Source organism: Pipistrellus kuhlii, unplaced genomic scaffold, assembly GCF_014108245.1.
Source record: "Pipistrellus kuhlii isolate mPipKuh1 unplaced genomic scaffold, mPipKuh1.p scaffold_m20_p_1, whole genome shotgun sequence".
Lineage (NCBI taxonomy): Eukaryota > Metazoa > Chordata > Mammalia > Chiroptera > Vespertilionidae > Pipistrellus > Pipistrellus kuhlii.
This window is the reverse complement of record NW_023425404.1, coordinates 11,172,371-11,198,714: the sequence shown is the minus strand read 5'-3', so window position 1 is coordinate 11,198,714 and position 26,344 is coordinate 11,172,371. Positions and strand designations below refer to the sequence as shown.

The following is a 26,344-nucleotide window of genomic DNA, read 5'->3' as shown; positions in this document are numbered from 1 at the left end:
GGGCAGTGTGAGTGAGACCTGCATGTTAGCACACAAATTCATTATCAGAGCCATGTAAATTCAGGGCACATAGCCGATCTGGCCAGAACTGCTTTTTCTTTTTAATCATACAGTGAGATATATCATTTTGATAAAAAGAGACAGAATGGAGGTAGGCAGCTGACCCTGACTATGAAAATCTTGGTTTAAGTTTCCATTTTTCTTCTAGTTAAAAGACTGGCTATGCTTCCATTCCCACTAATCTGTGTTTTTGATTGTGATTTCAAGGTGGTGGCTCTGAAGGAGGCAGGTGCGTGTGTACATATGTGCACACGTGCGTGTGCCAGAGACTGCCTTAATGACTTAAGCTGCCTGAATAAAGGCTTTTTCTGACTGAGGCTGACCCAGAGCCAAAAGTTAGTGAGACTGAGAATGGGAAGGTTGGATTTACACAGCTGTTGCCATTGTCATGGACTGTCCTTGAGACACTCCCTGGGGAAGCACCATGAGTCTGATTGACAGGACTCTAGGTTGGCCCTGCACACACTTCCCCAGCCCCTGAGTGGTGCCGTGCTGTGCCCAAGGCCTTCTCCCTAACTAGATATGAACCCTTGAGCTAAGAAGCAAAGCACTTCTTGAAAGAGCAAATTCCCAAGGTGGCGGTATGCACCTAGTGTCCCCACTGGATAATTTCCAGGCTGTATTTAATGCCAAACTCACCTCACAAGTGTGACCCAGAAGACTCCTCTAATCCTGCACACTCTCTCACTGAGAAAGCCAAAGCCAGATCAACTCAAAGCCTCTTTTTCTGTGCACGAAGCATATATACTTATTTTTAGTCATTGAGTTTTCCTATGCAATTATACATCCTGCTTGTATAAACATTTTTGTTGTTGTTGTATTCATTCCATGCACATTGTAATACTATTCTTTGTCCTGGGAGCTGCCTCCAAATGGGCATAGTTAGGAATTCGGGAGTTGCAGACGTGGCACTTGGGCAGCTGTTGGATGGTCAGTGCCAGGATGTTTAGAAGGGAGCAGGAGGGGGCAGCACTGGCACTTGGAAGGGGATGGTTTGTGGTGACTGTGGCATTGCAAAAAGTTGGCCTTTTGGTTTTTCCATTGATGACCTTGTGATGGCATGTGTGCATTTGTACATGTATGTGTGTGCTTTTGTGTGTGTGTGTGTGTGTGTGTGTGTGTGTGTGTGTGTGTGTATAGGGAGCTCAGGAGCCAGGGGCTGGCACTTCTTTCCTTGTTCCCTTTGTTCCCTCATGAATATGCCTCTGGCTCCTGTTTTCCCCGCTGACTATAGAATCCCTGCCAGGCAGTGGCTCCGGCCAGGGGGGAGCCCTGTGCTTCTTCACCCCAAGGACTGCCTGCTTGTTTTGCCTTGTAGAAACTCCAGGAGGAGGAGGAAAAGGAAAAGGTGGAGAAAGTGGAGAAAGCGGACAATGTCACCAGCAAAGAACCCACCACTTTGTCTGAGGAGCATCTCTGAGACGAGAAGGGGGTGGCAACTCAGGGAATACGGACACCCCACCTCTTCCGTCAGCACCGCTCACTGCCAGCACCGGGGTCTTCACAGGGGCAGCTTGTGGAGGGAACCGGCTGGAACATTGGTGGCTTGGACGGCAGTGCCTAGCTTCTGGAACCCACTTAAGAGCCTGCACGGTCTAGTTGGGGGAAATCGCACCTTTCACCAAATGCAGATTGGATCCCCGTCCCTCCCCTTGCAGGTTCCAGGAGCTGGTGTTGGGAGAGGCTGGCCAGGCGTGGAGTCAGCCCTGGCTTTGTGCCTTGCCTTTCCTCTTCACCTCCATCCCTCATGGGGAAAGCCTGCAAAATTATCGTGGAAAGAAAGCTTATTCCGGATATTAACTTTTTCTAGTGTCTGAAGACCCAATTCTAAGGAGCGGAGGTTGCGCTGGATGAGGGTCCTTCTTGGGTCATTGGACTTGACGGCTAACGTTCCGTGGGAGAGAAAGCACCATCGGGCCAAACCCTTGGGTCCTCTTTTCTCCTGGCCTAAGGTTGGGGGCTATCTCCGAACCCTCTTTCTTAAGAGCTGATCAAACCAAACATCAATAAACCTGAGAAAGACTTTGTTGTAGCCTTGAAGGAGAAACTGATTTGGGAAAGGTAGCCACCCGGGTGTGTGAGGGTGCTGGGGGCTCCCTGCTGAGCGGGTTTGTGAAGGCCTGTATGTAGGAACTCAGGGAAGCTCCGTTAGGGAATAGGGAGGTTCTTTTCTACAAAATCAGCCCTTGCCCAGAGATTCTGTGTGACATTGTCACCTCTGATGCCTTCATAGGGGCACTGCCTGGAGGAACTAGGTGCTTGCTTTCTCTGTAGAGAGGGGATACCAGCCATTGTCCTGTAACCTTTACTGAAAACGAACCTCGATCCCTTCCATGCTGAGAAATCCAAAGCTGCGTCTGAGATGAGAGGAAATGTGGCCTTTGAAATGGGAATCGCATCTGCTTGAATTAAGTGTATCCCGCTTTGGTGGGGGCAGTATTTGCACACCCCCCCCCCCGCCCCCCCTCCTAGCACTAACCTTTTATCAGACGTTCCAGATTTTAGGGGACTCCCTTGAAGCCAACCCAAGCTGACCCCCTCCCCTGCTGAACCTGCTCTCTGGCTCTCCGCATAGGCTTGGGTGGGTAGCATCTCCTGAAAAGAAGACATTTTGGTAATTGCTCCTGGTCACTGAGCAGCGGCAGTCAGGACCACTGTGCTGGTTTGCTGTGGCTACTGCCCTGGACACAGCATGTCAGAGCAGCCTGTGCTGGCAGCAGATCTGGGTGCTGGGCCACTGCCAGAGAAGCTGGGGTGTGTGTGTACAGACACTGGATGTGATAAAAGAAGTTCACACTGCAGGTCGGGGGACTGAGTGAGGGTGGAGAGAATGCCTAACATTTTTTTTTTTTAAAGAGATGTTTTCATTAATATTTTAGAAACAGAAACATCGATGTGAGAAATATCAATTGTTTGCCTCCCGCAGTGCCCCGACCAGGGATCAAACCCCCAAAACCTAGGTGTGGGCCCTGATGGGGAATTGAACCGGCCACCTTTTGGTCTACGGGTTGACATTCCAATCGAGCAATCTGGCCAGTGCAGTATGCCTTACTTTTCGACAAGGAGAAAGGTGTTGACTTTTCATTCCCTCAAAATGTATTAACGAAAGGTTTACCAAATTCTTTGCTTTGTTTTAAAACATAATTTGCATTTTTCTATTTGTAAACCAGATGTTGTAAAGCAATAAAAAGAGTTCCCAAGTAGTCTGCCGTGTCATTTGATGGGGCAGAGGTGGGTTTCTGGTAGTCCCTCTGAGGTCATTGCACATTTCTGAGGGCTGGAGGGTGTGTGGGGGGGCGTCGGGGCTCGGGGAACAGCTCCTGTGGCCTCCGGTAGAAGTGGTCCTCTGTTTGCAGAGGTGTTACCATCCCAGTGGGTTACTTTTTAAAGATGAGGCCCTAAAGGTTACTGTCTGCCTTTGTGGGAGACGGCCACTCAACGTCCAACACATGACCCTGACCGCTGTCTGTGCTGAGTACAAATGAAGGTTCAGCCTAGTGTGAGGGCTGATGAGAGAGCCCACTGTTGTTTTTGGCTCTGCCTCAGAGGGTGGCTGGTGTTTGTTTTACAGTCACCCCGAGCTCTAGCCAGAGGCCACAGTTCCGGCATCCGCAGTTCTGATTTTCCTTCTGAACTGTCCTTCTTACTGCCACTCCTCCTTTCCCAGCCTCGTCTGTGTTCACCTGGTCTGTTACTTGGGTGTGCTGTGATCAGCTTTTCGTACATGTCTCATCTAGAGAGTTACACTGTGCCTGAGGCATTCTGGTACCATCTCGGTTATCAATTCTTTAAATCACATAGAAGGAGCTAAGTCGGGGCTGGCTGTTAAAGAAACCTAATAGTCATAGTGTCTGCTAAATACTGCACATCATCTCTTTTCTTTAAAAAAAAATATTTTTATTGATTTCAGAGAGGAAGGGAGGAGAGAAACAATAATGAGAATCATGGATGGGCTGCTTCCTGTCCACCCCACAATGGAGATCTAGCCCATAACCTGGGCAAGCACTCTGATTAGGAATTGAACCATGACTTCCTGGTTCATAAGTAGAGGCTCAACTACTGAGCCACACATCATCTCTTTAGATCCTTCGGGATCTTTATATGGAATCATATTTCTATGACACATGCCTAGAGGATGCAAATCGTATGTTTTCATTCACTCCTTAGGTGGGATCCATGTGTATCTCCACTCAAATGTTAACTCTGTAAGATCATTGCTTTTCTTTTTGCTTCCTTACAGTAGTTAGTAAGGGAAAGACAGTTCTTAGCAACTGAGCTGTTTTTCTAGATGTGTAGTATTGTGGGGATGCAACTATTTTTTGGGCACCATAAAGGAAGCCAGCCTGGGGATGAAGCCAACACAGGTAGGCAGAGCCAAAAGAATCACAGAGAAATGGAGCTGAGTCCTGATCAGACTTCCTGAAGTTTATAATCCCCTTCACTTTACAGTTTTGTTAGCCAATGTTATCTTTGTTGTTTAAGCTAGTTTAAGGTAGATTTTGTTCCTTTCACTTGGCCTTAATTGATAGAGAATTTCCAATGCATTAAGTGTCAACTTCAAGCTACCTGTCACCCCAAGTCTCCTGCCTGCCTCTCTGTTTTTTGTTAATCCTCACCCGAAGATATTTTTCCGTTGATTCTATCCCCCCCCCCCCTTTTTTTTTTAAAGAAAGAATGGAAGGGAATGGGACAGAGAAACATCTGTGAGAAACATTGATTGCTTGCCTCTTGCAAGCACTCCAACTGGGTCTGGGGATCAAACCTGCAACCAAGGTATGTGCCCTTGACTGGAATCGAACCCATGGTGCTTTAACCACTGAGCAACGACTAGGGTCGTAATATTCCTTAAGACACATGATACCTAGACATTCAAGTCTCAACTAAAATCTACCTCTTCTGGTGATGTAAGTTATGCACTTTCCTCTCCTTCTTGGTTACAATATTTTTCAGAATTCTTATCACTGTCTGAAGCTGTTCTTTCACTTGTTGGTTTTTTGTTGTTGTCTATTTCCTTGGCTACCGTGTGAGGACCACCATGGGAGTGAAGTCTTTACCCAGGTCATTCATTTCTTTCCCAAGTATCTTGCATGGAGTACGTGTTCAAGAAATACTTGTTGAAATAATGAATGGGCCTTGAGTCTACAAGCTGTGGGAGGGCCCAGCCAGTGTGGAGCCCTCGGGTTGTTTGAGGATGCTGTCCGCTCCAGTGCATAATCTTTGGGCGCCAGTGTTCTCCTTTCCTCGTCATGCAGCTGTTTCTTTTCTGCTGCCTGGTTCTGTATTTTGCCTATGCTTTCTCAACAACCTTTTTCTTCCTTAGGAAGAAAACAAGAAAGGGGCCTGATTGTTCTGTTGTGAACTCAGAATTTTGAAGGTGGGTCAGGAGGGGAGGAAGATCTGACTTGAAGGAGCTGGAGGCAGCCTGGTGTGCCTGGGTTTTGAGCTGTTCCCCTCACTCCGTGTATTTGATTAGTAGAAAGTATGATTCGCTATGTGAGGGCCCAGAGGAGGGCGGGAGTGCTCATGGCTTAAGGGGGGGGGTGGGGGGGGTGTCAAAGTACAAGGACTGATCGGAGCAGAGGGTTTTTCTGTTTATTACAAAATTCGTTACACAAATACAGCTGACCAGAAGGTCTAAAAACAGCCCAGACTCTTCCCACTCTAATCCATCCGTAGACACAAGGATATAAGCCATGCTCACTCACGGGGGAGCCCTTCGTAGGAGAACTGCCTGTCCCTCAGATGGTTTGGAGTCTTGGGTCCAGTGGCAGAGAGAAGCCCAGCATGCGTGGACAACTCCTTGAAGCAGCCCTTGGCAGCAGCTGCTCTGGGCGAGGCAGCGGCTTTTAGTTTCATGGTCCACTTGTTCCCACCACACAAGTCAAATCAAGGAATGGAAATACAACGAGAAAAGCAGGAGGCTGGAAAAGTGATCCACAGAGAGGCTGCGAGTGGGAGGGGCACAGTGGGCTGAGGTGCAGGCAATGTTCGGATCTGGATGGAAGTACAGAGGGGTCACTGTTAAATGATTCGTACATGTTCATACATGTTCTATACTTTTCTGTATGCATGTTAGAGCTTTAAAAAGTTTAAATGTAACAAAAGCAAACAAAACGTAAAAGGCTAGAAGTGGAGAAAGGGGGCTGGTGATGGAGCAGAAAAGAAGAAATTAAAGCGCAGAGAGGATGATGGGAGAAGACAGCAAGGATGGAAGACGAAGTCTTGGAGGTGGTACTGTTGGCATCAGTTTCTCTTCTTCTGTCTGGATACGGGTTCTACTTCTAGGTACCGGAGCCCGAAGAGCATCCCCAGGATCGAGAAACCTTAAATACAGAGAGAACATTATGGCTGACGTAAGCACAGTGCTCTCTCATACCCCTTGTATGTCTGCGTGGCTGGGACAGGTCCTGTGGGAAGTCTAGGGTGGTTGCATGCTTACTTGCCACCATCAGGGGAGCCAGAACGCCGATTGTGGGAGCCGCGGTCCCGTACACAAACAGCTCAGAGAGGAAGTGCCCCAGGGCGAGGAGGAAGGTCCAGAGCGTGATGTGGTAGAGCCTAGGAAGGTACAGACAGAAATAGAAACTGAAGGACTGCTTGTTCTGTGCAGAGGAAAAGTGGTGACCAGGCCCGCTGCACGCAAATAAAAACCCAGGAAGGGACTATGGCTAAAGGCAAAGGAGACTTGGTCCTGAGAAAGGCCTGGCCTGCTTGCTCACATCCATTCTCTACGTGAGAAAACGGAAGGTTTTAATTGCTAATCAGAGAGAATGGTCCAGGCATCCAGGGCGGATCTCCAAGTTCTAGCAAGGCGGTATGCCAGCTACAGCAAAGCAGGGTCTGCCTTCTGGCAAGCCCAGGCAGGGGAGGCAATTTTGGGTCAGCCATGCTTCCATATTCCACTTCCTCAAACGGGCTCGACTCTGTCATCCCAGCTCACATGGGGCTGTACTCATGATGGGGGGAGCCACAGAACGAAGAGCCCGAATGGGGGATGAGCAGCAAGGACCTCGGGGGGCTTTGAGGGACTCTTCTAACGTGGGCTGGTTATTGTGTCTCAGCTTGGGAAAATGGTCAGATGAAGGGCCCGGTGACCACCTCATGGGAAGAGAACTTGTTCCACAGCTTTGGCCAAAAGGTGGGGGAGAGGTAGGTTACAGGATGCTCCACCATCTGGATTGCTGATTCCTTTTTTAACTATGGAATTTTTAAAATTATGAAACCTCTAAACATATATATATATATATATATATATATATATATATATATATATATATATATATAAAACTATAGATACTACAGCCCCTAATCAACCAGTACCCTCTATCAACTGAGCATTTTGACATTTTTCTTTGCCTCAGATACTTTTTTAAAAAGAAATAAAATAGTAGTTATCAGTTAAAGCATCATGTGTACCATTTCCCCATCTGATCCCATTCTCCTGCCTCCCCTCTCCCCAGAAGGAACCAATATCTTACATATGATGTTTTTCCTCCCTGTGCATGTCTTAACACATTTAGTAAACATGTACATATAGGAGTGGACTTGCGAGTTTCCAGTGAGCGAGGGAAGAGAATCAGAGTGCCCTTCAGAAGCACACAGACAGAAGTCCCAGGAGAACAAAAGGTTGTAAGCGTAGGCCGGCACCTGTAGCCGACCTGATTGGGAGAAGGGGGAATGGATGGGTAATAGAGGTGAAGGTAAGTCTGAGGTGTTTTTGCTCATTCCAAAAGCACAGCTAGCAAAAGGTGTTACACCTAATACCTATCAGCAATCCTTCATGGTAAAGGTCTTTTAAAATGATTATTCAACCTTCACTCCCTCCCAGTCACCCTGAGAGGTAGAACAGAAATACTAGTCTCGTTTTATACGTGAAGAGAGCGAGATGGTACACAATGAACTGGCTGCTACAAAGCTAGTTACTAATAGAACTGAGACCAGAGCTCACTTTCTTGTTTTCATCCTTCAGGCTCCAGGCAGTTTCCAAAAATACATGCAAATCTAGAACGAGTAAACCACAGTTTCAAGTTAAAAAAAAAGTTAAAAATGAAGTTGGTGAGATTGCAGGGCTAAGAGCCCTGCTTCAAATCCCACTTGTGTCAGTCTTCCTCAGATTTAATTAATTGGGTGTCTAATATGCAGATGTGCAAAAGCAGGAATGAAAATCACTACCTCCCCAGCTGCAAGGAGGAAACTTAGCCAAGGTCACATAGATGAAAGCTCCAAGCAAAATAAGATAAATACCATTCCCTCCTCTCTTCCCCAGACGCTGAGGGTCTGGATCAGAGAGAAAAAGATTTTAGTGTCAAGTTGGAGTTTTGGTGCCTCACCCACTGACCTGAGCAAACTTTTCCACCTTCATGTGGTGATGACTGTTGGTGGGAACAAGGCTCGAGCCCCCTCCAGTGGCCAGCACTGGCTACAGCACTCTAAACAAGAGGCTAGGATTGTCTGCAATTGTTCCACGCTAGCCTATCTGAGTATCTCAAGAGGCAGAACACTGAGGAGTCCTGGGTTCTCTTCCACCCTCCTCTGCAAAATCATACAGCAGTTTGCTTGTGGGTTCCTTTTTCCATGGACTGTGAGTTCTGTGCAATCCTGCTCAAGGAGGCAGGTGAGAATATGGTATGTGTGGGCGGCTGCTCTAAAAAGACCGCAACACTACTGTACTTTAGTAGAAGAAAGACTGATTCTTCAGTAAAGAAGTAGGGGCTTTGGTGCAGGCCACCGGATCATGGCACGGCCAATTTAGCTATGTCAGTCCAAAAGAATTTTCAAAGCTTAAAGACCTGTTAGGCCTTTTATGTTTTCTAGGCCTGGAAGGAACGGAACCTATTAACCTTTTATTATCATCCACATTCTAGGCGAACGTATCAAAACTAACAGGTCTCCAAGGGGAGGACCACAGTGGGCATGTGTAGCACCTGAGTTCGAACAAAAGGATGCTAACGCTCTTCCTCCCCTTACATACGTTTTATTGTGGATGTCGATGGCACAGAGGCATCGGATCACTGAGGAGAGCAGCGTCCAGATCCCAAAGGTCCGAGCTTGGAGGCCATTCACTGTGTAGCAGAAAAAAGCAAATGTTGAGAAGAAGAAAAAGGTTAGGATGCCTTCCAAACTCTTCCTACTTCACTGGTGGTTCATGGGAGGCAGGGAGCTGAGCTGAGCTCCCATTGGGTGGGCAGAGTGGAGGCTCTGGTGCCGCACTTGGGCACTAGAAGGAATGGAAGGAATTCCAGAATGAGAACTGCTCAGCTCCTCTTCCAATATCTATAGCTGGGCAGGAACTTCCAAGAGTGGAAATCCAACAAAGAGCCCACGTGGGCAAATAACTCCTGGATGTAATGGTTTATACCTCTGCCCTAGAAACCAGTCTGGTGTTGGTGAAGCCCAGTGAGTCTGAATCAGGACAGGTTTGGGAGAACGCTGCAGAGTGGCCTGGTCATACAAGGTGCCTGGGAGGTCAGCAGACTTTTAAGGCTGGTGTAGGAGAGAACTCAGAAATAATGGCGCCTACTTAGATGGCTACATCTGGTTTTTCAGAGTCTCTAGGTCTTCTCTGAATCCAGATCTGTATTATTTGAACAAAGCCCAAACCAGGCTGGATCCCTGGACACATGATAGGGGACAAAGCACTGTTTCCTTAGTGTTTGCCAAGGCCACCCTGCTCTTGGTAGCTTTGTTCTGACACTGCTGTATTAAATATCTCGTCCTGAAAGTATGGATCATATTCCACCACAACAGTGGTTCTGGACACTGGATATTTATTAGGATCAACTGAAAAAGTTTTATACAATGACCAAGACCTGGGTACCAGACCAATGAAATCATACTCTCTGGAGGTGGGCCTTGGGCAAAGTGGTTTCTAAAACCCCCTCCCTCGGTGACTATAATGCACAGCCATTGATCTAAGGCATTCAGTGGTTGGAATGCAAAAATAGTGACAGCAAAGACACTTCTTTGCCGATCTATTAAGCAAGAGAAATTTCAAGGGACAAGACTGAAAAATGAAGAGTCTATTCATGTATACTTGGGCTTTTAGGATTTTCCAGCCTTTGGAAAACCAGACAGTGATTCTGATTTCACAGTCCCGAAGACCTTTGGATGGTAAGTAGTAAGGTGAACAAAAATTCCATATGCCAGCCAAATACCCAGCAGTTAGCCCCAGTGGGCTACGTTCTTTTGAACACCTTGACAGCTTTTCTGGTAAAAAGACTGAGGAATTAGTGAGCTACGAAAGGAAAATATTTCACCAACCTTAAGCAGATTAGGCATCGGGTGGAATTCTAACACAGTACTGATATGATCAGCATAGTACAAGACAGCCCCTAGATCATGAGGAGGTGGCAGTCTATGCTTCTGGGCTGGACACAGACAGATAGACACATGCATGTGAAGATGCATGCACACACATGTGCTCACACACACACATACTCTTGCTCAGCTCTATGCCCTTCAACAAGTCACATGACCCATGGGCCTCTCTATCTCAATTTCAAAGGGCTAGAGCCGATAACCTCAAAAATCCTGTTAATCTATACAGGATGCCTAGACCATCGGAAGGCAGCATTTGAGGGTGAAAAAGTTGAATTTTCTTGCCCCCTTTTCCAGATTCTTTACTCCTACCGTGTTTCCCTGAAAATAAGACATCCTCCGAAAATAAAACCTAGCGCATGGAAAGATAAGACATCCCCTGAAAATAAGACATAGCGCAACTTTGGGAGAAAAAATTAATATAAGACACTGTCTAATTTTCGGGGAAACAGGGTAGTATATTTGAGCTTTGTTCAAAATGAGCCTTAGCCTAATTAGGTTCATTTTATCCCCAGATGTTGCAGAACAATGAGCTAGGTCAGAGCCTGAATCTGGGTTAGCTATAAATGTGACAGAGAATTGTCAACTGCTGTGAAACCGTGTCGCAGCTCCAACTATCCCACACATCAATGCAAGGAAGGGCAAGCAGCAATGTGAAAACACTCTTAGCAAAAAGGCTCTGGAAACTGGGCCTTCTGAAGTTTCATTTTGGAGGCAAACCTGAATGGGTTTGGTCTGTGTTCTCAGGGACTATGTCACAGTTGGGGAAAACCATGGACTAGTTACTCTCTATCTGCAACATGGAATGTAACCATGTGTGTGTCATGATGTGATTTCCGAAGACAGCTGCGATAACATGCAAAACTTTATGGCTTCCTAGTGGGGCATCACAGAGTCACCAAGTAACTCTATTTCCTCATTTGCCTCTTGCATGCCCCCTACCAGGGATTGAGCCTGCAACCCAGGCATGTGCCCTGACTTGGAGTCGAACCAGCAATCCTTTGGGGCATGGGACGATGCCCAGCCAACTGAGCCACACTGACCAGGATGCCCCTGTAATGCTTTTTTACAGACTGCTACGGGCCATGTAAAATGAATGAAAATGTATTCAGAGAAGCTTTGAGGGGGAAAATGGGCCAAGTGCTATTCACAAAGTTTATAACTCCAGAGATTATTAAAGGCTACTAGTATATAGGCAGCATCAGAATCAACTAGTAGTTATTAAAAAATAGATTCCTAGACTCCAGCCAGGGGGTGAAAGTTTCAGTAAACAGGTTTGGAGAGGGACATGGCACCTGCGCTTTGTTTGTTTGTAAGTTTAAAAAAAAAATGTTTTATTGAGTTTTTACAGAGGAAGAGAGAGAGACAGAAAGCTAGAAACATCAATGAGAGAGAAACATCTATCAGCTGTTTCTCGCACACCCCTCACTGGGAATGTGCCCGCAACCAAGGTACATGCCCTTGACCGGAATCAAACCCAGGACCCTTCAGTCCGCAGGCCCGTGGCACTATCCACTGAGCCAAACCTGTCTCGGCTTAGTAAGTTATTCTGATGTGCAGCCTAGTCTGGGAATCACAATGTACAAAAGATGCAGTTCTTTGGCTTCTTACCCAGGTGTGGCTTGCCGGTGTAGAGCTTTTCATAGAGAAAGGTGTGGTCTCGGAAGCTCTGAAGCGTGTTCCCCATGGCTATGATGGACACCATCACCAACCAGCTTCGTAACACATTCAGGAAACGGCTCATGGCTCCCTCAAATCTGAGAGGGCTTCTTGCCCTGGAAACAAAGGCAAAGGATGTGAGACAACAGATGGTTCATCTCCTATAACCATGAGCTCTCTCACCCCTGGGTCCCACTCCTAAGGGCTGTACTAAGCTTATTTGGTCACTTATTGATCACATAAATTCCTCAGCAAGCCCCCTAAGCCAGTGGTTGGCAAACTTAAGCTTGAAACCACTGGCACTAGACTAAATGTTACCACGTAGTTGGAAGCTGTGAGGATTAGGCAATTGTGGCAAACTGTGTGCAAAGAGGTAAATATTAGTACCTGACAGTAGTTGGCAAACTCATTAAAGCGGCAAACTGTAGCTCGAGAGCCAAAAGTGGCTTTGAGAGCCGTGGCTTGCCAATCACTGCCCTAAGCTCATCCTCCCTCATATATTAGTCACCTTAATATACTACTCATGGAATTAGCACACTGCCTTTCAATATTTTCCCTAAACCAAAATGTGCTGACCTTTACCCAGAGTGAAAAAGGCTAAATAATGCAGTAGGCAGAAATGACAAACCCAGTGGAAAAATTGGAGATTAAAAAAAAAAAAGGAGAAGAGGAGGTGTACAAATATTACTATAAAGTTAACAACATGGATTTACGTATAAGGCTTACAGAAATTGGTCTCAATATTTAGTCATACTAATAGTGATGAATCAACAGTATACTTTCCAATACATGGTACAGTAGTTATCTTTGACTTGAGTAATTTCTCTAAAATATTACCCTACATCAGAACACTTTCCTCTTGGCTCAATCAGTCCTCTTCTAGCTTTACTTCTAGGCTGGTTTTTCATGTCATTCCTTCACAATGCAAGTGGCTGAAAGGTAATTAGAAATCTAACAGATACCTGCCTGGCTACTGATGACAGATCCTTCCAAGCGCATAGAAGCTTTACACATTTCAGTGGAACCAATTGTGAGGGCAATATTTACATCCTCAGGATTTCTCTATTCTGGTTCTGAGGTATACCATAAACGAGAAGAACAACCTAAAAGTTAAAAATAAACTGCTGTGACTTGAGAACTAGTAAGAAATTACATGAAGGAAACAGCAGTGTCGGCATTGGGTTGCAGGAGAAATTATAGTAGCTAAGTTACTGGGCACTTATATGTGCCATGCACTGAGACAAGCACTTAACATATATTGTAGACATTATTAATATTTCCATTTTACAGATGAGGGTTGGCAGAGAGGTTAAGTGATTTGCTTGAAGTTTTACCGCTAATATATGGCCAAGCTGAGATCCGAATGAGATTCGTATCTACATTGCAATACTGCCTCAACTGTTTTGAGAATATTTTGACGAAGTTTCCATGCTTGAGGAAGACAAGCATACCATCCCCACTGTGTCTTGAAGTTGTACAGAAAAATAACATTAGATTATGCACTTTTTTTTTTAAAAGCTTAGATTAACCCTTGCTGAGCATTGATTCTAATGAGCTTGACTTAAATAAAACCCATGTAGATAAAGAATTTAATAATGGAATGATTTCTTCCCACCTTCATTATGGTTTTTTGGCCCACGGTTTATCTGCTGTCAGGTTAACTTCTTGGGCTTGAAGTGGTGACAAACTATCAGGCTTCCTTTGTCACTCTGGCAGTAAAAGTTTCAGTATGGTCCTACACTACCCAGATGAAACAGACAGTAAAGTCAGCCATGGCTCAAGACAGTGTGAAGCACCAAGAAACAACAACAACAACAACAACAACATCAAAATCTAGAGAGGAAGGATGAATGGAGGAATCCCTCAGGGAAAGGTGGATCACACTGTGGGCTTTGTCCAAATCTAGAGAGAATATGGTTCTATAAATATCACAATCAGTTAGTTACATCCTGGGCCAAGATTCCCCGACCCCCACCCCACCCCCATCCTCCTTCCTATTTTCTTACCGTCCCTCAATAGGAGACTCTTCTAAGGGTCAGAAAAGCTGCATGGATGACCCCCTCATTTTGACAACGTATGCCTTTCATTTCACAGAAGCTCTTAGACATTCCAACAGTTAGCTGATGAGGGGTGAGCCTGAGCATTCTTCTGAACTGCTCCCCCACTCCCTCGACCCATTTCCCTAAAGCTTGAGGGCCTACAAAGTATCCAACACCGATTCTCAGATTTTGCCCAGGCAGGTGTGGTGGTGAAACCTGAGTCAGAAGAGAGGCGTTTCTATCCTGGCCCTACCATTTAGTAGCTGTGTGACCCTGGACAAATCATTTACATTTTACAGCCGAGATTTCCTCACATGCGAATTGGAGATTTAAAAAAAAACACAAAACACAACTATCTCAAGGAATATTCTCACCTGGCGACCGGACCCCAGGAAGCAGCAGCAGCTACAGCAGCAAAGATGCAACCCCAAAAAAGCTGCAGCCAGGAGTCCACCCGAATCACTTGTCCCCGCCCCCGCCCTCACCCGGCTCCAGGATTGGGCCACTTCTGTCATTCCTCGCTCTGATTGGCTGTTTCGGTTCTGCTCAAGCAGGAGATGGGGCGTGAACCCCTTTGCTGCCAATCAGCGGTAGCCACTGCCTAGGTATCCGCAGGGGTACGCCGCCCACCCCGCGAACCCACCCGCCTGCGGAGCGTAGCGGAAGAGCTCCGGCCTCGGATTCAACCCGGGGCGGGCGGACGGGAGAAACTGGGGGAAAAGAAATCGAGATTCTCCCGCTGCTGAGAGTGGTCTCCGAGCCCGCGCTGCGCGGGAGTGACGACATCCGTCGGCGCCAGCAGCCGGAGCGTTGTGGGCGCCAGGTGGCGGGCGCCTGCGCAGTGGCCCCGAGCGGGCGGTTGCTGGTTGGTTGTTGTAGTAACCGGGGAAGCAGCCGTCCGCGGCCGCCGTGAGCCGGGCTGGGAAGGAGGAGGGAGGTAGGCGCTGAGCGCGCTCCCCGCCGGCCCGCCCCGAGCCATGGGAAGATGAGACAGGTAAACGCCTGCGCTTGGCGCGCTCCCCCACCCGAGGGAGGTGCGCTCCCGGGTCTGGGCGGGCGCCGTCCGCTGCATTTCCCGCTCGGAGTCCGGGGGCTGCGGTAGGTTTCCGGGCGCGCTGGGCTGAGGCGCTGTGGCGGAGCTGCCCGCGCCCTTCCCGCGGGGGCGCATCGGCGGACCTGCCCCGCATTGGGGTGAGCCAGGCAGGGGTCGGGCTGAGAGGCTGATCCCTTTAGCTGCTGGGCGAGTGTCCTTCACCTTATTGCGAACGTCCTGTCCGGTCTCTCCCCGCTCTGCAGGCAGCCTGGTACACAGTTTTAATGGAAAGGACGTGCCAACGTTTGGGGAAGATGGAGAACATCCCATTGGGGATCCTCGGAAGAACGCCTTTGGGGGTTGTTCGCTGTTGCCCATTCCGCTGGAGATCTCTAGGGATCATTTGCGGGGGGGGGGGGGGGGGGGGGGGGAGCGGCATTTTTGGTTCCTTTTATAATTTTTACAGTATCTGGGAATGCAGAGCAAAACGAGGTTTAGAGAGATTTACATCAAGTGGTTATCTCTGAATTGTGGGATTATGATCCTTTAAATGTTTTCATTTTCTTGATCTATTTTCTATTCCTTAGGCAAATACAGCAAACATATACTTTTACCCCCTGGATAAATTTTAAGTTAGAAATGGAAAACATCCACATTTGTTAATGTCTTTTTGAGATTCAATTCATGGTTTGTGATTTTTAGCAAGGGGCAGCCGTTTTTGAGTGTTTGGAAGGACATTTTTTCTCCCCGGTTATTTATGACCTCGATTCCGGAGATTATTCATCTTTTGGCTCAGTGGTTGAATTTTAGTGAAAATCTGACGGCATTTTATCTGTGCGTTTGTCATAGAGGCCACATAAATATTTACAACTATTTTAAATCTTGAGTTTTTACTTTTAAACCAGGTCAGATTTTAACAGCAAGGAATGTATGTTTCAGGCAACCACCCACTTATCTCAGACTTCCCTAAAAGTTAGATAAGTCTGTCCTTTTGGTGCATGTTCGATACTGTATATAAAAGAAAAATGAAAAACTCAAACTTAGTAACAGTTCTTCAGATACACAGTGGACAGACAGTATGTTTGGGCAAAAAAAAAAAACACAAACCAAAAACAAACACACATACATACACACACACACACACACACACACACACAGAAAAACACACAAAACCTTGGGGGGGCATATGTGAGCACTGTGATAGAAGGTAAGCACCTAGAGGTTGAGCACTAGTGAAGTAAAGATTCATTTTCATTGCTTGGAAGATCATCAGCTATCATGAACAAATAGACCTTGCATCGTGATTCAGATCATGTGGCTTTCCTACAGGTATCTGTGCCACCCAAATTGTTTGATCCAGTGACTCTGCAAAGAAAGGTCTTTGAGGCCCCCCGTCTGCTGACTGCATGACAAACCCTAAAGGAAATGCCAATCGTGATGGCCCGGGACCTGGAGGAAACAGCATCTTCCTCAGAGGATGAGGAGGTGATAGGCCAAGAGTAAGTAGTAGCCAGCCTGCTTTTGAACCTTTGCCTCTAGGATGGGAAAATAGTTCTCGTTTACTTACACACATTGTTTTACCCACTATCCTTCCTTTGGTGTTGTCTGATTCTGGTTTTAGCTTCTATCCATGATCTAACTAAAAATCTTATTATTTCATCCTTATCTGACATGAGATATAAGGCTCTGTGATTGACCAAACACTGGTTCTAGGTGTTCCAGCTAGGAGCTCTTAGTAAACTTCTGATCAGAGCTTCTAACATAGGAGATTTTGGAATACTTAGATAGTGAAGAAAAATAGGTCTCCAAACACTGTGATACTGGTTATGCTACTTTCTCAAAATTTTTTACAATGATGAAGTGATGATAATAGAAAGAGGCCAGGTGACTTACAGAGTCATTGTGGGGCCTTACATTAGAATGCTATAGCCTTTGCTGGGTCTGTTGAACGATAGTGCTTTTCTGAGTTCTTTTATGCAAGGGACTCAAAATAATAGAAATGTAAGTGCTAGTGGTAAGAGCAGCTGCTATAGATGATGATATGGGCTTTAACTACTGTATTTCATTTAATCTGAAGATGCCATTATTCCCACTTGATTAAATTTGTCCTCACAAATACCAAAGGACTTTCTCAGGGATGTGTAGAGAGTAAGTGATGGATTGGGATTCAGACCTAGTTTTACTGAATTTTGTAGCACTTTGCTATTCTGCCTCCTCCAACCTTATTACTTGACAGAGAACAAAGAGAAAAGCTGGCTTACAGTTAAGAAAAATAAGATTTTCTGCAGGTCCCCTTGGATATGTGCTGTGTCACCTGAAAAATGGGGATGATATCTCCCAGGCTATTTTGTAGGAGTGTGTTTAGGATCAAATAGAATAATGTTTATGAAATTACTTTGTAAATTGTGAAGTGTGGTACACACATAAGATACTATTCTTACTTGCTTTAATATTGAGCTTAAAGTGGACTTCTTATTACAAAGTGGAAGATTTCATTATTTGATATTATAATTTTAGAAAATTATTGAAGCATTAATAAAGCTTTGAGGAAAGGCTTCTCGTCACTGTTAGGTTGTAGAAAATAACAGAGATTTGATATTATATTTGGGTCATCCTTATTCAGGATAATTAAATGGACAATTCCTTCTGGCCATTTGCCTCCTATGACTTCTTGCTTTCTGTGTGCTGCCTCCTACTCATTTCATAAAATTTTAACTTCTCCAAGCATCACTCTTTCTAATTTTAAGATCTTTGTTTTACTCCATAAATATTTTCCTGCTTAGTGGGGTTAGAGGTTGGCCCTGACAAGGATGTATTATATTAGTTTGAACCTCATGAAATTGCCATTTTGGTAGGTCAAAACCAGTCAAATATTGACAATTTCAAATAGTTCAACCTAGTATTATTGTAGGAACTCAATAAATACTTGCTGACTGAATGAGTGAACAAACAAATGTATGATTTAGATCACATTAGATCAGACTTTCTTAACCTTTTTAATGTTGTGGGTCCCTTGTCAGAATATGTTTAAAGTACTTAAAATTAAATATGTGTCATAAAAAATACCAATTACATTGAAATGCAGTTATCAAATTATTTAAAAAAGTTACTTGTGATAGAGTAAGCTGCGCTTCCTTATATATTACAGTTTTGTTTTCTTGCTTCTTTTGTGCTTTCTTATACATTAAATAACAAGATTACTCATTTAAAATGTGGGGAAGTTACGTTTTATTTTTCTAAAGACAGCAGCATGAAGACTGTTTTTGCTTAGTTTGTGTAAGATCATTACACTGTGGTGTGGTCTTTGATTAACACTTAGAAGTGGGGAATGCTGGGACCTTTATACATGTCTGGACTACCAATGTGTGATGTCACCACTTGGTAGCTTGGAGGAGAGATGCTAAGTCATTGTCCAGCCTCATCACACCAGATGAGGAAGACTGTGATCACAGGTATCTAGTGGCAGGTTTAGTAACTAACACAACTTAGAAGTAGTGATAAATGTAAGTGATGTTTTAATATACTGGCATCACCTGTAAAATGGTATAAAAATCTAATTTCGGACCATTCTAATAATGCTGTGCTTTGCTGCCTATATTAATAATTGAGAGATGTTAAATTTCTAGTAAAAATTAGTGAAATAAAGTGTAATATTCCCCTCCCCCCATTTCCCCTGTCCCCCCCCCAAATTCATGGACCTTTTGAAGTTTCTTTATTTTTTGTTTTGTTTTGCTTTCTTTCACACTCTTACTATTGAATTTCAATGGTTAATCTTGCTCCATCAGCTCATCTTGTCTGTTAGACACTTGTTTTATACATTAGGAATCTTAAGTCAATCTTGTTCACACTTAGAGCAACAGGCTTACATTTAAAATTTTTTTTTGGAAGTTAGAAGGCCTTAAATCATCTAAGAAAGTTGATTTGATCCTAAGATGCATATCCAAGGACATCTGTTAGATCTTCTCAATTCCTTGACTGTATTAAAGTAGTTAATGCCTGGACTTTAGGACTAGAAACTGTCCAGGCAGTCCTTGTTTTGCATGGCATTATTTCAAATGGTAAATGTAAAAGGGGTTCTTTTTTCTCTATTTTGCTTGGGGGTCCCAAATACAAATTTATATACTATAAATATGAAAACTTTCATAAAAAGATTTGATGCTGCTTTTGTCACTGAAAAAATAGTAACTCTAATTTCTCTAATAAAAACAGGCTTTGTATCAGTTGAAAAGATCATCAACATTTACTTGGAAAAAATAAAAGATCATGAACAAGTGATTATACAATGAGTGGTCCAGGAGTTGAGAGAAGGAAGGCATCACTCGGGGCTGGGGGAGCGGGGCAAGGCCTTGGAGTGTGGGATTGAATGTACAGAGACTTGGGGAAGGCATTTCCAGCAGGGACAGCGGTAGTAATAAGGGTGGAAGTTTGGAGTTATGTAGGCTGCATCCCAGGAGTGAAGACTAATACATTCCTCATGAAATTGCTTCTTAAAACCCAAAGCGTTCTTAGGTTCTCAAAGTCAACCATAAAACTGGTCTACTTTGATAATTAATCATTCAAATATGCTGTCCTTTCATGCCTGTAAGGCATATTTTCTTAATCTATTCCAGTTTCTGGTGCAAAAGAAAATTTAAGGTCCCAATTTTTAATTTCCTAATCGGAGGACTCGTATCCCTTTAGCACCACCTGGTGGGAGCATGGCAATTGAGCATCTGCCTTAAGTATTTTGTAGTTGACCTTATTGAATTAATAACTTGTCTACTACCTCTTTTATCTCTGTTATGGGTTGTTAAGTGAAGAGATTTCTCCTTCAGAGAAGTGGCTTTCCACAGAGTGTAGTTAGGCCTTGGCTCTTCTCATCTGTGTACCTGCTGTGTGTGTTCTGATTGCCCTGCCTTATCACAGTGATCCATTGTGTGTAAGTGATAAGGCACAGTGGTGTCAGTTTGTAGTTAATGCCAGGTTGACAAGGAACTTTGGATAGTTTCCAGAGTTTCTATAGTTTCCAGAGTTTCTGTCCAAGACTTTGGATAGGCAGCCTATTTTCTCCCCCTCTATCCTCTGTCTTAGAAATATAGTGGAAAAATTAAAGTTGGAAGAGATCACAGGAATAGCTTGACCCCCTTACCCACCCTATTATAGGTGTTTAAGATTAAAAAAGCTAGCAAAATAAAAAAAATCTTTGCCAAGAAATGCACCCTGTAAAACAGCATTTCTCACAAGTGGGCACAATCACCCAGGTCAAAGCAAGGACTTGAAGCATCCACATTCCATTTCTACAATACAAAGCAGGAAATGAGCTCGGTATGGTGTTTTCTGCTTTTCTCACTAAAAGGCTTTTGGCAGCTCATTCCCAAGTCTAAAGGCTGCCTTCTAAAGTTGGTAGTCTGTAGCCTACTCATTCAAAGTATGTATATTTTTAAACTTGGGTTGGGAGGGTCTGACTTGGCCTTGAGATTTGTGGTTAAGGATGTGGCCATGTGATTTTTTGAGAGGGAACTGAATCTTGGCTCAGTGTGTCTTATTCCATTTAATAAATTTAATAGTTTAAGTTCCCAAAGAGTTGAGTTTAAGGTGTTCCACATACAGAACATCACCGAAATGTAATCAGGGTGATGGAAGGATGGAAAGAGCACAGACGTTTGGGTTCATATATCTTTCCTTTACTCAATTGGGCAAATTACTTAACACCTCTCTGAACACCTTTTCCTCAGTTCTTAGTGGGGGCAATAGGAGTAAGTGAGATAGCATGAACGCTCTTAGTTTATTTCCTGGCACATAGTAGGTACTCAGGTAATTTCTTTCCCATTCTACCTTCCTGCACTGAGGAGGTTCAAGTTTCCTAATCTGTTCGTAAATTGATTAAACTGATATTTTATGAGGCTAAGGAAAGAAAATAATTCAAGAGATCCTTCTCGGGAGGAAAATATCGGTTTTTGCATTTAGTAAAGCTTTATTTAAAATATGTGGTTTTAATTGGGGTACTGGTAATAATTTGGTTTCCTAGCTCAGAATTTTAAGATGGGTCATCAAATGACCTTAAAAAATGGCTCTAAAGGCTGGTGTGGTTCAGTGGGTGGTTGAGCATTGATCCATGAATCAGGTCATGGTTTGATTCCCCATCAGGACACATGCCCTGGTCTTGGGCTCGATCCCCAGTAGGGGTACACAGGATGCAGCCAATGGATGATTCTCTCTCATCATTGCTGTTTCTTTCTCCCTCTCTCTTTTTCTTTCTCTAAAATCAATAAAAACATTAAAAAAAATGACTATAGGGTTTCAAAGGGATATATAAATTACCGTGAATCTATTTGTTAGGATTCTTTATGTATACTGGGGACTAAAACATAATTGTTATTCTTTGTCTTAAAAATAAAGGGACTTCATTCATTCATATTTAGGGAAGACTTGATTCTGCAGCTCTAAGTGTGCTACTCAGCATCTCATTTCTCTCCTTTTAATCAAGCTCCCGCTGACTTCCTCCTTTACTAGCATCTCCAGATTCTAGGAGATGTCAAGATCACAGAATGATAGTAGCACTTCCAGCCCTCTCAGTCTCTTACACTGTCAAGGGGAAGAGAGGCCATCTCTTCTGTAGCTGCCAGAGAAGAGAAAAAGCATTGCTTTGTCAGAGGGTCTCACCACATGTCATCTGACCTTCACTTGGCTCCAATTGGCTTATGTGCTCATCCCTGAAACAGCCACTATAACTGGGGGATAGAATGTCCTAATTGGCTGAAGCCAGTCAAGACTCGTCCCGGGATCAGTGATGGAATTAATTTTAAACAAACCACATGGCTAAAAATGGAAAATGAATGTTTCCCATAGGACATTTAGGGTTCTTGTTTCAGAAGGAGGGTAAAGTTTTAAACAGCCAACCGTAGTTATCTGCTTCAGCAGTTAATTCAGATTTTGAGTTGTAAATTAATAAAGCTTTTTGCTATGGTTGTAGGGATCATCCATGTATCATGTGGACTGGAGGCTGCAGGAGAATTCCAATTTTGGTATTCCATGCCGAGGCAATTCTGACCAAGGACAACAATATTCGAGTAATTGGAGGTGAGTATGACTTCCCCACAGATGGTAGGGCTGGGGCATGGCTCTTGCAACCTTGTCCTGCAGAAATTGACAACTATAGATAGAGAATTGGCCTTGGCCGTGAGAAGACTATATTTATTATACTTGAAAGGATTATTAGCATTTCTGGAATTGTTTTTTGCATATTATTTTTTTTTACTTTTGAATTTTTTTTCAGAGTTAAGTATACATGTGCTTATTATTTTATTATCAGTTAAAATATACAAAACAAAACTTACTGTTTTAGAGTGCACAATTCAGTGGCATTTAGTACATTTACAGTGTTGTGCAACAATTATCATTATCTGGTTTCAGAACATTTTTATCATCCCAAAAGTAAACCCTGTGCCCATTAAGTAGTTAATACCCAGCCCCTGACTGCCCCTAATCTACTTTCTGTCTCGATGAAGTCACTTCTCCTGGATATCTATAATAATAAAAGGGTAATATGCAAATTGACCAAACGGCCATTCAGACATCCTTCTGAACTACCTTCCAGAAATCGGAGCTGAAACCACTGGGGCTACATCCACTGTGGCTGTGAGGGAGGGATCCAGGCAGCCACCACGACTGCAAAGGCCTACTCTTGAGTGAATTTTGCGCATTGGGCCTCTAGTTTTATATAAATGGAGTCATATAATATGTGACTTTTTGTGTCTGGCTTTTTTCTCTTAGCATAATGTTTTTAAGGTTCAGTCATATTGTACATGTGTCAGTACTTCATTCTTTTTTAAATTTATTGATTTATTTTAGAGAGAGAGGAAAGGGGAGTGAGTGGGAGAGAGAGAGAGAGGAAGGGAAGAGAGAAACATCAATTTGTTGTTCCACTTATTTATGCATTAGTTAATTCTTGTATGTGCCCTGACCAGGGCTTGAACCCACCACCTTGGGGTATTAGGGCAACACTCAGGGGTAACTGAGCCCCCCACCCAGGGCAGTATTTCCTTCCTTTTTATGGCTGAATAATATTCTATGTATGCATATACCACATTTGTTTATCCATTCACCAACTGATTTCTTCCTTTAGGTTATTGTAAATAGTTTCTACCTTTAGGTTATTGTAAATAGTGCTGGTGTGGACATTTAAAATGTTTAAGTTTTTGCTTGAACATTAGTTTTTCAATTCTTTTGGATATATACTTAGGAATGGAATTGCTATATTGTATGGTAATTCTATGTTAAACGTATTAAGGAACTGCCAAAGTGTTTTCCACAATGATTGCACTGTTTTACATTTCCATCAACAATATATAAGAGTTCTAATTTCTCTGCATTCTCACTAATGTTTATTTTGTGTGTTTTTTTTTTTTTATATTATCATTGTATTAGTGGATGTGAAATATCCTTTTGTGGTTTTGATTTGTATTTCCATAATGACTAATGACATAGGGGTGTCGAACTCAATCAGAGAAGGGGCCAAAATCTAAAATCCAGCCTAAATCACGGGCCGAATGGTTTACTGAACAGTCATAAACTGTCATTGTGATGGAAACGCAGCGGAGTGCAGTGATGACAGCGCGGTGCGGGCCACATTGCAAGGCCTGGCGGGACGGATTTGGCCCGCGGGCCTTGTGTTTGACACATGTGACATAGAGCATCTTTTTAAAAATATAAATTTTTATTTATTTTTAGAGAGAGAAGAAAGCAGAGGGAGAGATGGAAACTCCATTGGTTGCCACTTGTATTCCTCTACTGGGGATTGAGCCTGCAACCCAGGCATGTGCCCTGACTGGGAATTGAACCAGGGACCTCTTGGTGAATGGGTTGACGCTCAACCCCCGGCTGGACAACATAGAGAATCTTTTCATGTACTTGTTAGTTATTAATATATCTTCCTTAGAGAAATGCCTATTCAAGGCTTTGGCTTAATTTTTAATTGGGTTGCTTGTCTTTTTGTTGTTGAGTAATAAGAATTCATTAACCATTCTGAATATTAGAACTTTATTAGATATATGATTTACAAATATTTTTCTGTGGTTTTTCTTTTCACTTTTTTGATAGTATTTTTTCATGAGCTGAAGGTTTTCACTTTGATAACATCTAATTTGTTTTTTTTTCTATTGTTGCTTATATTTTTGGTATATTTATGAAACCATTGGCTAACCCATGGTCATGATCCCCATGCTTTATTCTAAGAGTTATATAGTTTAAACTCTTGTATTGGAGATAAATGGCCTTTGATCCATTTTGAATTACTTTTGTTACATAATGTGAGGTAAGGGTCTATCTTCACTCTTTTGCATGTGTATATCTAGTTGTCCAACATAATTAATTGAAGAGACTGTTATTTCTCTATTGAATGCTTTTGGAACTATTGTTGAAAATCAGTTGTCTGTAGGTGTATGGGTTTATTTCTGGGCTCTTAGTAGACCATTGATTTGTATGTTTAGCCTTATACCAGTACCTATCATTTTAATTACTGTACTTTTGTACGAAGTTTTGAAATTGGAAAATGTGAATCCTTTAACTTCGTTCTTCTGTTTCAAGATTTCTTTTTTTGGTTATTCAGAGTCCCTTGCAATGCCATATGAATTTTAGGATAAAGCTTTCTAATACCAGCAAAAAGGCCTTTGGAATTTTGATAGGGAATGCATTGAATCTATAAATTGCTTTTGGGAGTATTATCATTTTAAAAGTTTTCCAGTCCACCAACAAAGGATGTCTTTCCATTTATTTGGATCTTCTCTAATTTCTTTTAGTAGTGTTTTATAGTTTTCAGTGTACAAGTCTTAAAGCTTTTTGGTTAAATTTATCCCTACATAATTTATTCTTTTTGGTACTATTATAAATTGAATTGTTTTCTCTATTTTATTTTTGGGTTGTTAATTATCAGTGTGTAGATTTTTGTATATTGACCTTATATTCTGAAACCTTGCTGAACTCATTTATTAGCTGTAAGTTTTGTGTGTGTTGGGGGTTCTTTTGCATTGTCTATACTGTATATAAGATCATGTCATCTGCCAGTAGAGACCATTTTTCTTCTTTCCTTACAACGTGGATGCCTTTTGTTATCTTTCTTTGCCTAATTACTCTGACTAGGACCATGGCCGGCAAACTGTGGCTCACGAACCACATGCGGCTCTTTGGCCCCTTGAATGTGGCTCTTCCACAAAATACCATGGCCTGGGCGAGTCTATTTTGAAGAAGTGGCGTTAGAAGTTTAAGTTTAAAAAATTTGGCTCTCAAAAGAAATTTCAATCGTTGTACTGTTGATATTTGGCTCTATTGACTAATGAGTTTGCCGACCACTGACTAGGACTTTTAGTACAGTGTTGCATAGAAGAGGTGAAAGGTGGATCTTTGTCTTGTTCCTGATCTTAAGGGGAATGCTTTCCAGTCTTTCACCATTGAGTATGATGTTAGCTGTGGGCTTTGCAGAATTCCCTTTAGCATGTTGAAAACATCCCCTTCTAGTCTTTCATTGAGTGTGTGTTGTTTTTTGTTGTTGTTTTGTTTTCTTTTTATCATTCAAGGGTGTTGGATTTTGTAAAATGCTTTTTCTACATCATTTAAGATGATTCTGTTTTGTTTCCTTCATTCTCTTAATGTGGTGGATTGCATTGATTGGCTTTTGTATGTTGAACAACCCTTTCATTCCTGAGATAAATCCCATGTGGTCATGGTATTGTCCTTTAATATGCTGCTGGATTTGGTTTGCTAGTATTTTGTTGATAATTTCACATAGTAATTATAAGAGATATGGGTTTGTGGTTTTCTTGTGATACCTTCATCTAGCTTTGTTATCAGGGTAATGCTAGCCTCAGAGAATGAGTTCCCTTTTCTTTGGGAGAGTTTTAAGGATTGTTATTAGTTCTTTAAATGTTTGATAAAATTCATCTGTGAAGCCATCTTATCTCATTTCATTGCTAATAAAGTGGAGATAATACCTATTTTGCAGGCATTGTGAGAAATACATGTTACTAAATGTTTGGCACATAGTACACACTCAAAACTTACTTTACTTGTTGAATAGAACCTGCTGTACTTCGAGATTAATTTAAGGTCTGATCTTGCCATAATGAGCCAAGGGTTTAAGAAGATGGTGGGATTGAATATTCCTCTCTTCCTAGGGATCCTTGTGTTATAATACCCTCAGCAAGTTGCTAGGTTACCACTTAAAGGGACATGGTTCATTTATATTCTCTGAATTCTGAGCAAC

General features: G+C 43.1%; 3 protein-coding genes across 11 annotated transcripts in view; 2 read left to right on the top strand and 1 right to left on the bottom strand.

Annotated features, from left to right (window-relative positions):
• FLVCR2 (FLVCR heme transporter 2) overlaps positions 1–3,262 on the top strand; it is a 59,049-nt gene extending 55,787 nt beyond the window's left edge. For 3 of the 4 annotated variants that reach the window (XM_045578503.1, XM_036430804.2, XM_036430796.2), the window contains one exon: positions 1,379–3,262. In XM_045578503.1, the coding sequence (XP_045434459.1) occupies positions 1,379–1,480 (102 nt within the window). In that variant the 3' untranslated portion in view covers positions 1,481–3,262. The remainder of the gene's footprint in view (positions 1–1,378) is intronic. The other variant, XR_006740984.1, reaches the window with a different exon arrangement.
• A 2,368-nt stretch (positions 3,263–5,630) lies between these two features.
• ERG28 (ergosterol biosynthesis 28 homolog) lies at positions 5,631–14,705 on the bottom strand. Of its 4 annotated transcripts, none has more exons than XM_045578487.1 (7): positions 14,450–14,705; positions 13,652–13,776; positions 12,999–13,139; positions 11,989–12,152; positions 9,032–9,122; positions 6,500–6,618; positions 5,631–6,383 (listed from the first exon to the last, which is right to left on the bottom strand). In XM_045578487.1, the coding sequence occupies exons 4-7, from the start codon at positions 12,119–12,121 to the stop codon at positions 6,304–6,306; spliced, it is 423 nt and encodes a 140-aa protein (XP_045434443.1). In that variant the 5' UTR covers positions 12,122–12,152; positions 12,999–13,139; positions 13,652–13,776; positions 14,450–14,705; the 3' UTR covers positions 5,631–6,303. The 4 variants fall into 4 exon arrangements, with proteins under 4 accessions (XP_045434443.1, XP_045434435.1, XP_036286768.1 ...); XM_045578479.1 differs by having other exon boundaries at positions 13,003–13,139; XM_036430875.2 differs by lacking the exon at positions 12,999–13,139.
• Positions 14,706–14,786: 81 nt separating this feature from the next.
• TTLL5 (tubulin tyrosine ligase like 5) overlaps positions 14,787–26,344 on the top strand; it is a 239,727-nt gene continuing 228,169 nt past the window's right edge. For all 3 annotated transcript variants that reach the window (XM_036430782.2, XM_036430771.2, XM_036430764.2), the window contains exons 1-3: positions 14,787–15,069; positions 16,438–16,607; positions 22,061–22,167. In XM_036430782.2, the coding sequence (XP_036286675.1) occupies positions 16,534–16,607; positions 22,061–22,167 (181 nt within the window). In that variant the 5' untranslated portion in view covers positions 14,787–15,069; positions 16,438–16,533. The remainder of the gene's footprint in view (positions 15,070–16,437; positions 16,608–22,060; positions 22,168–26,344) is intronic.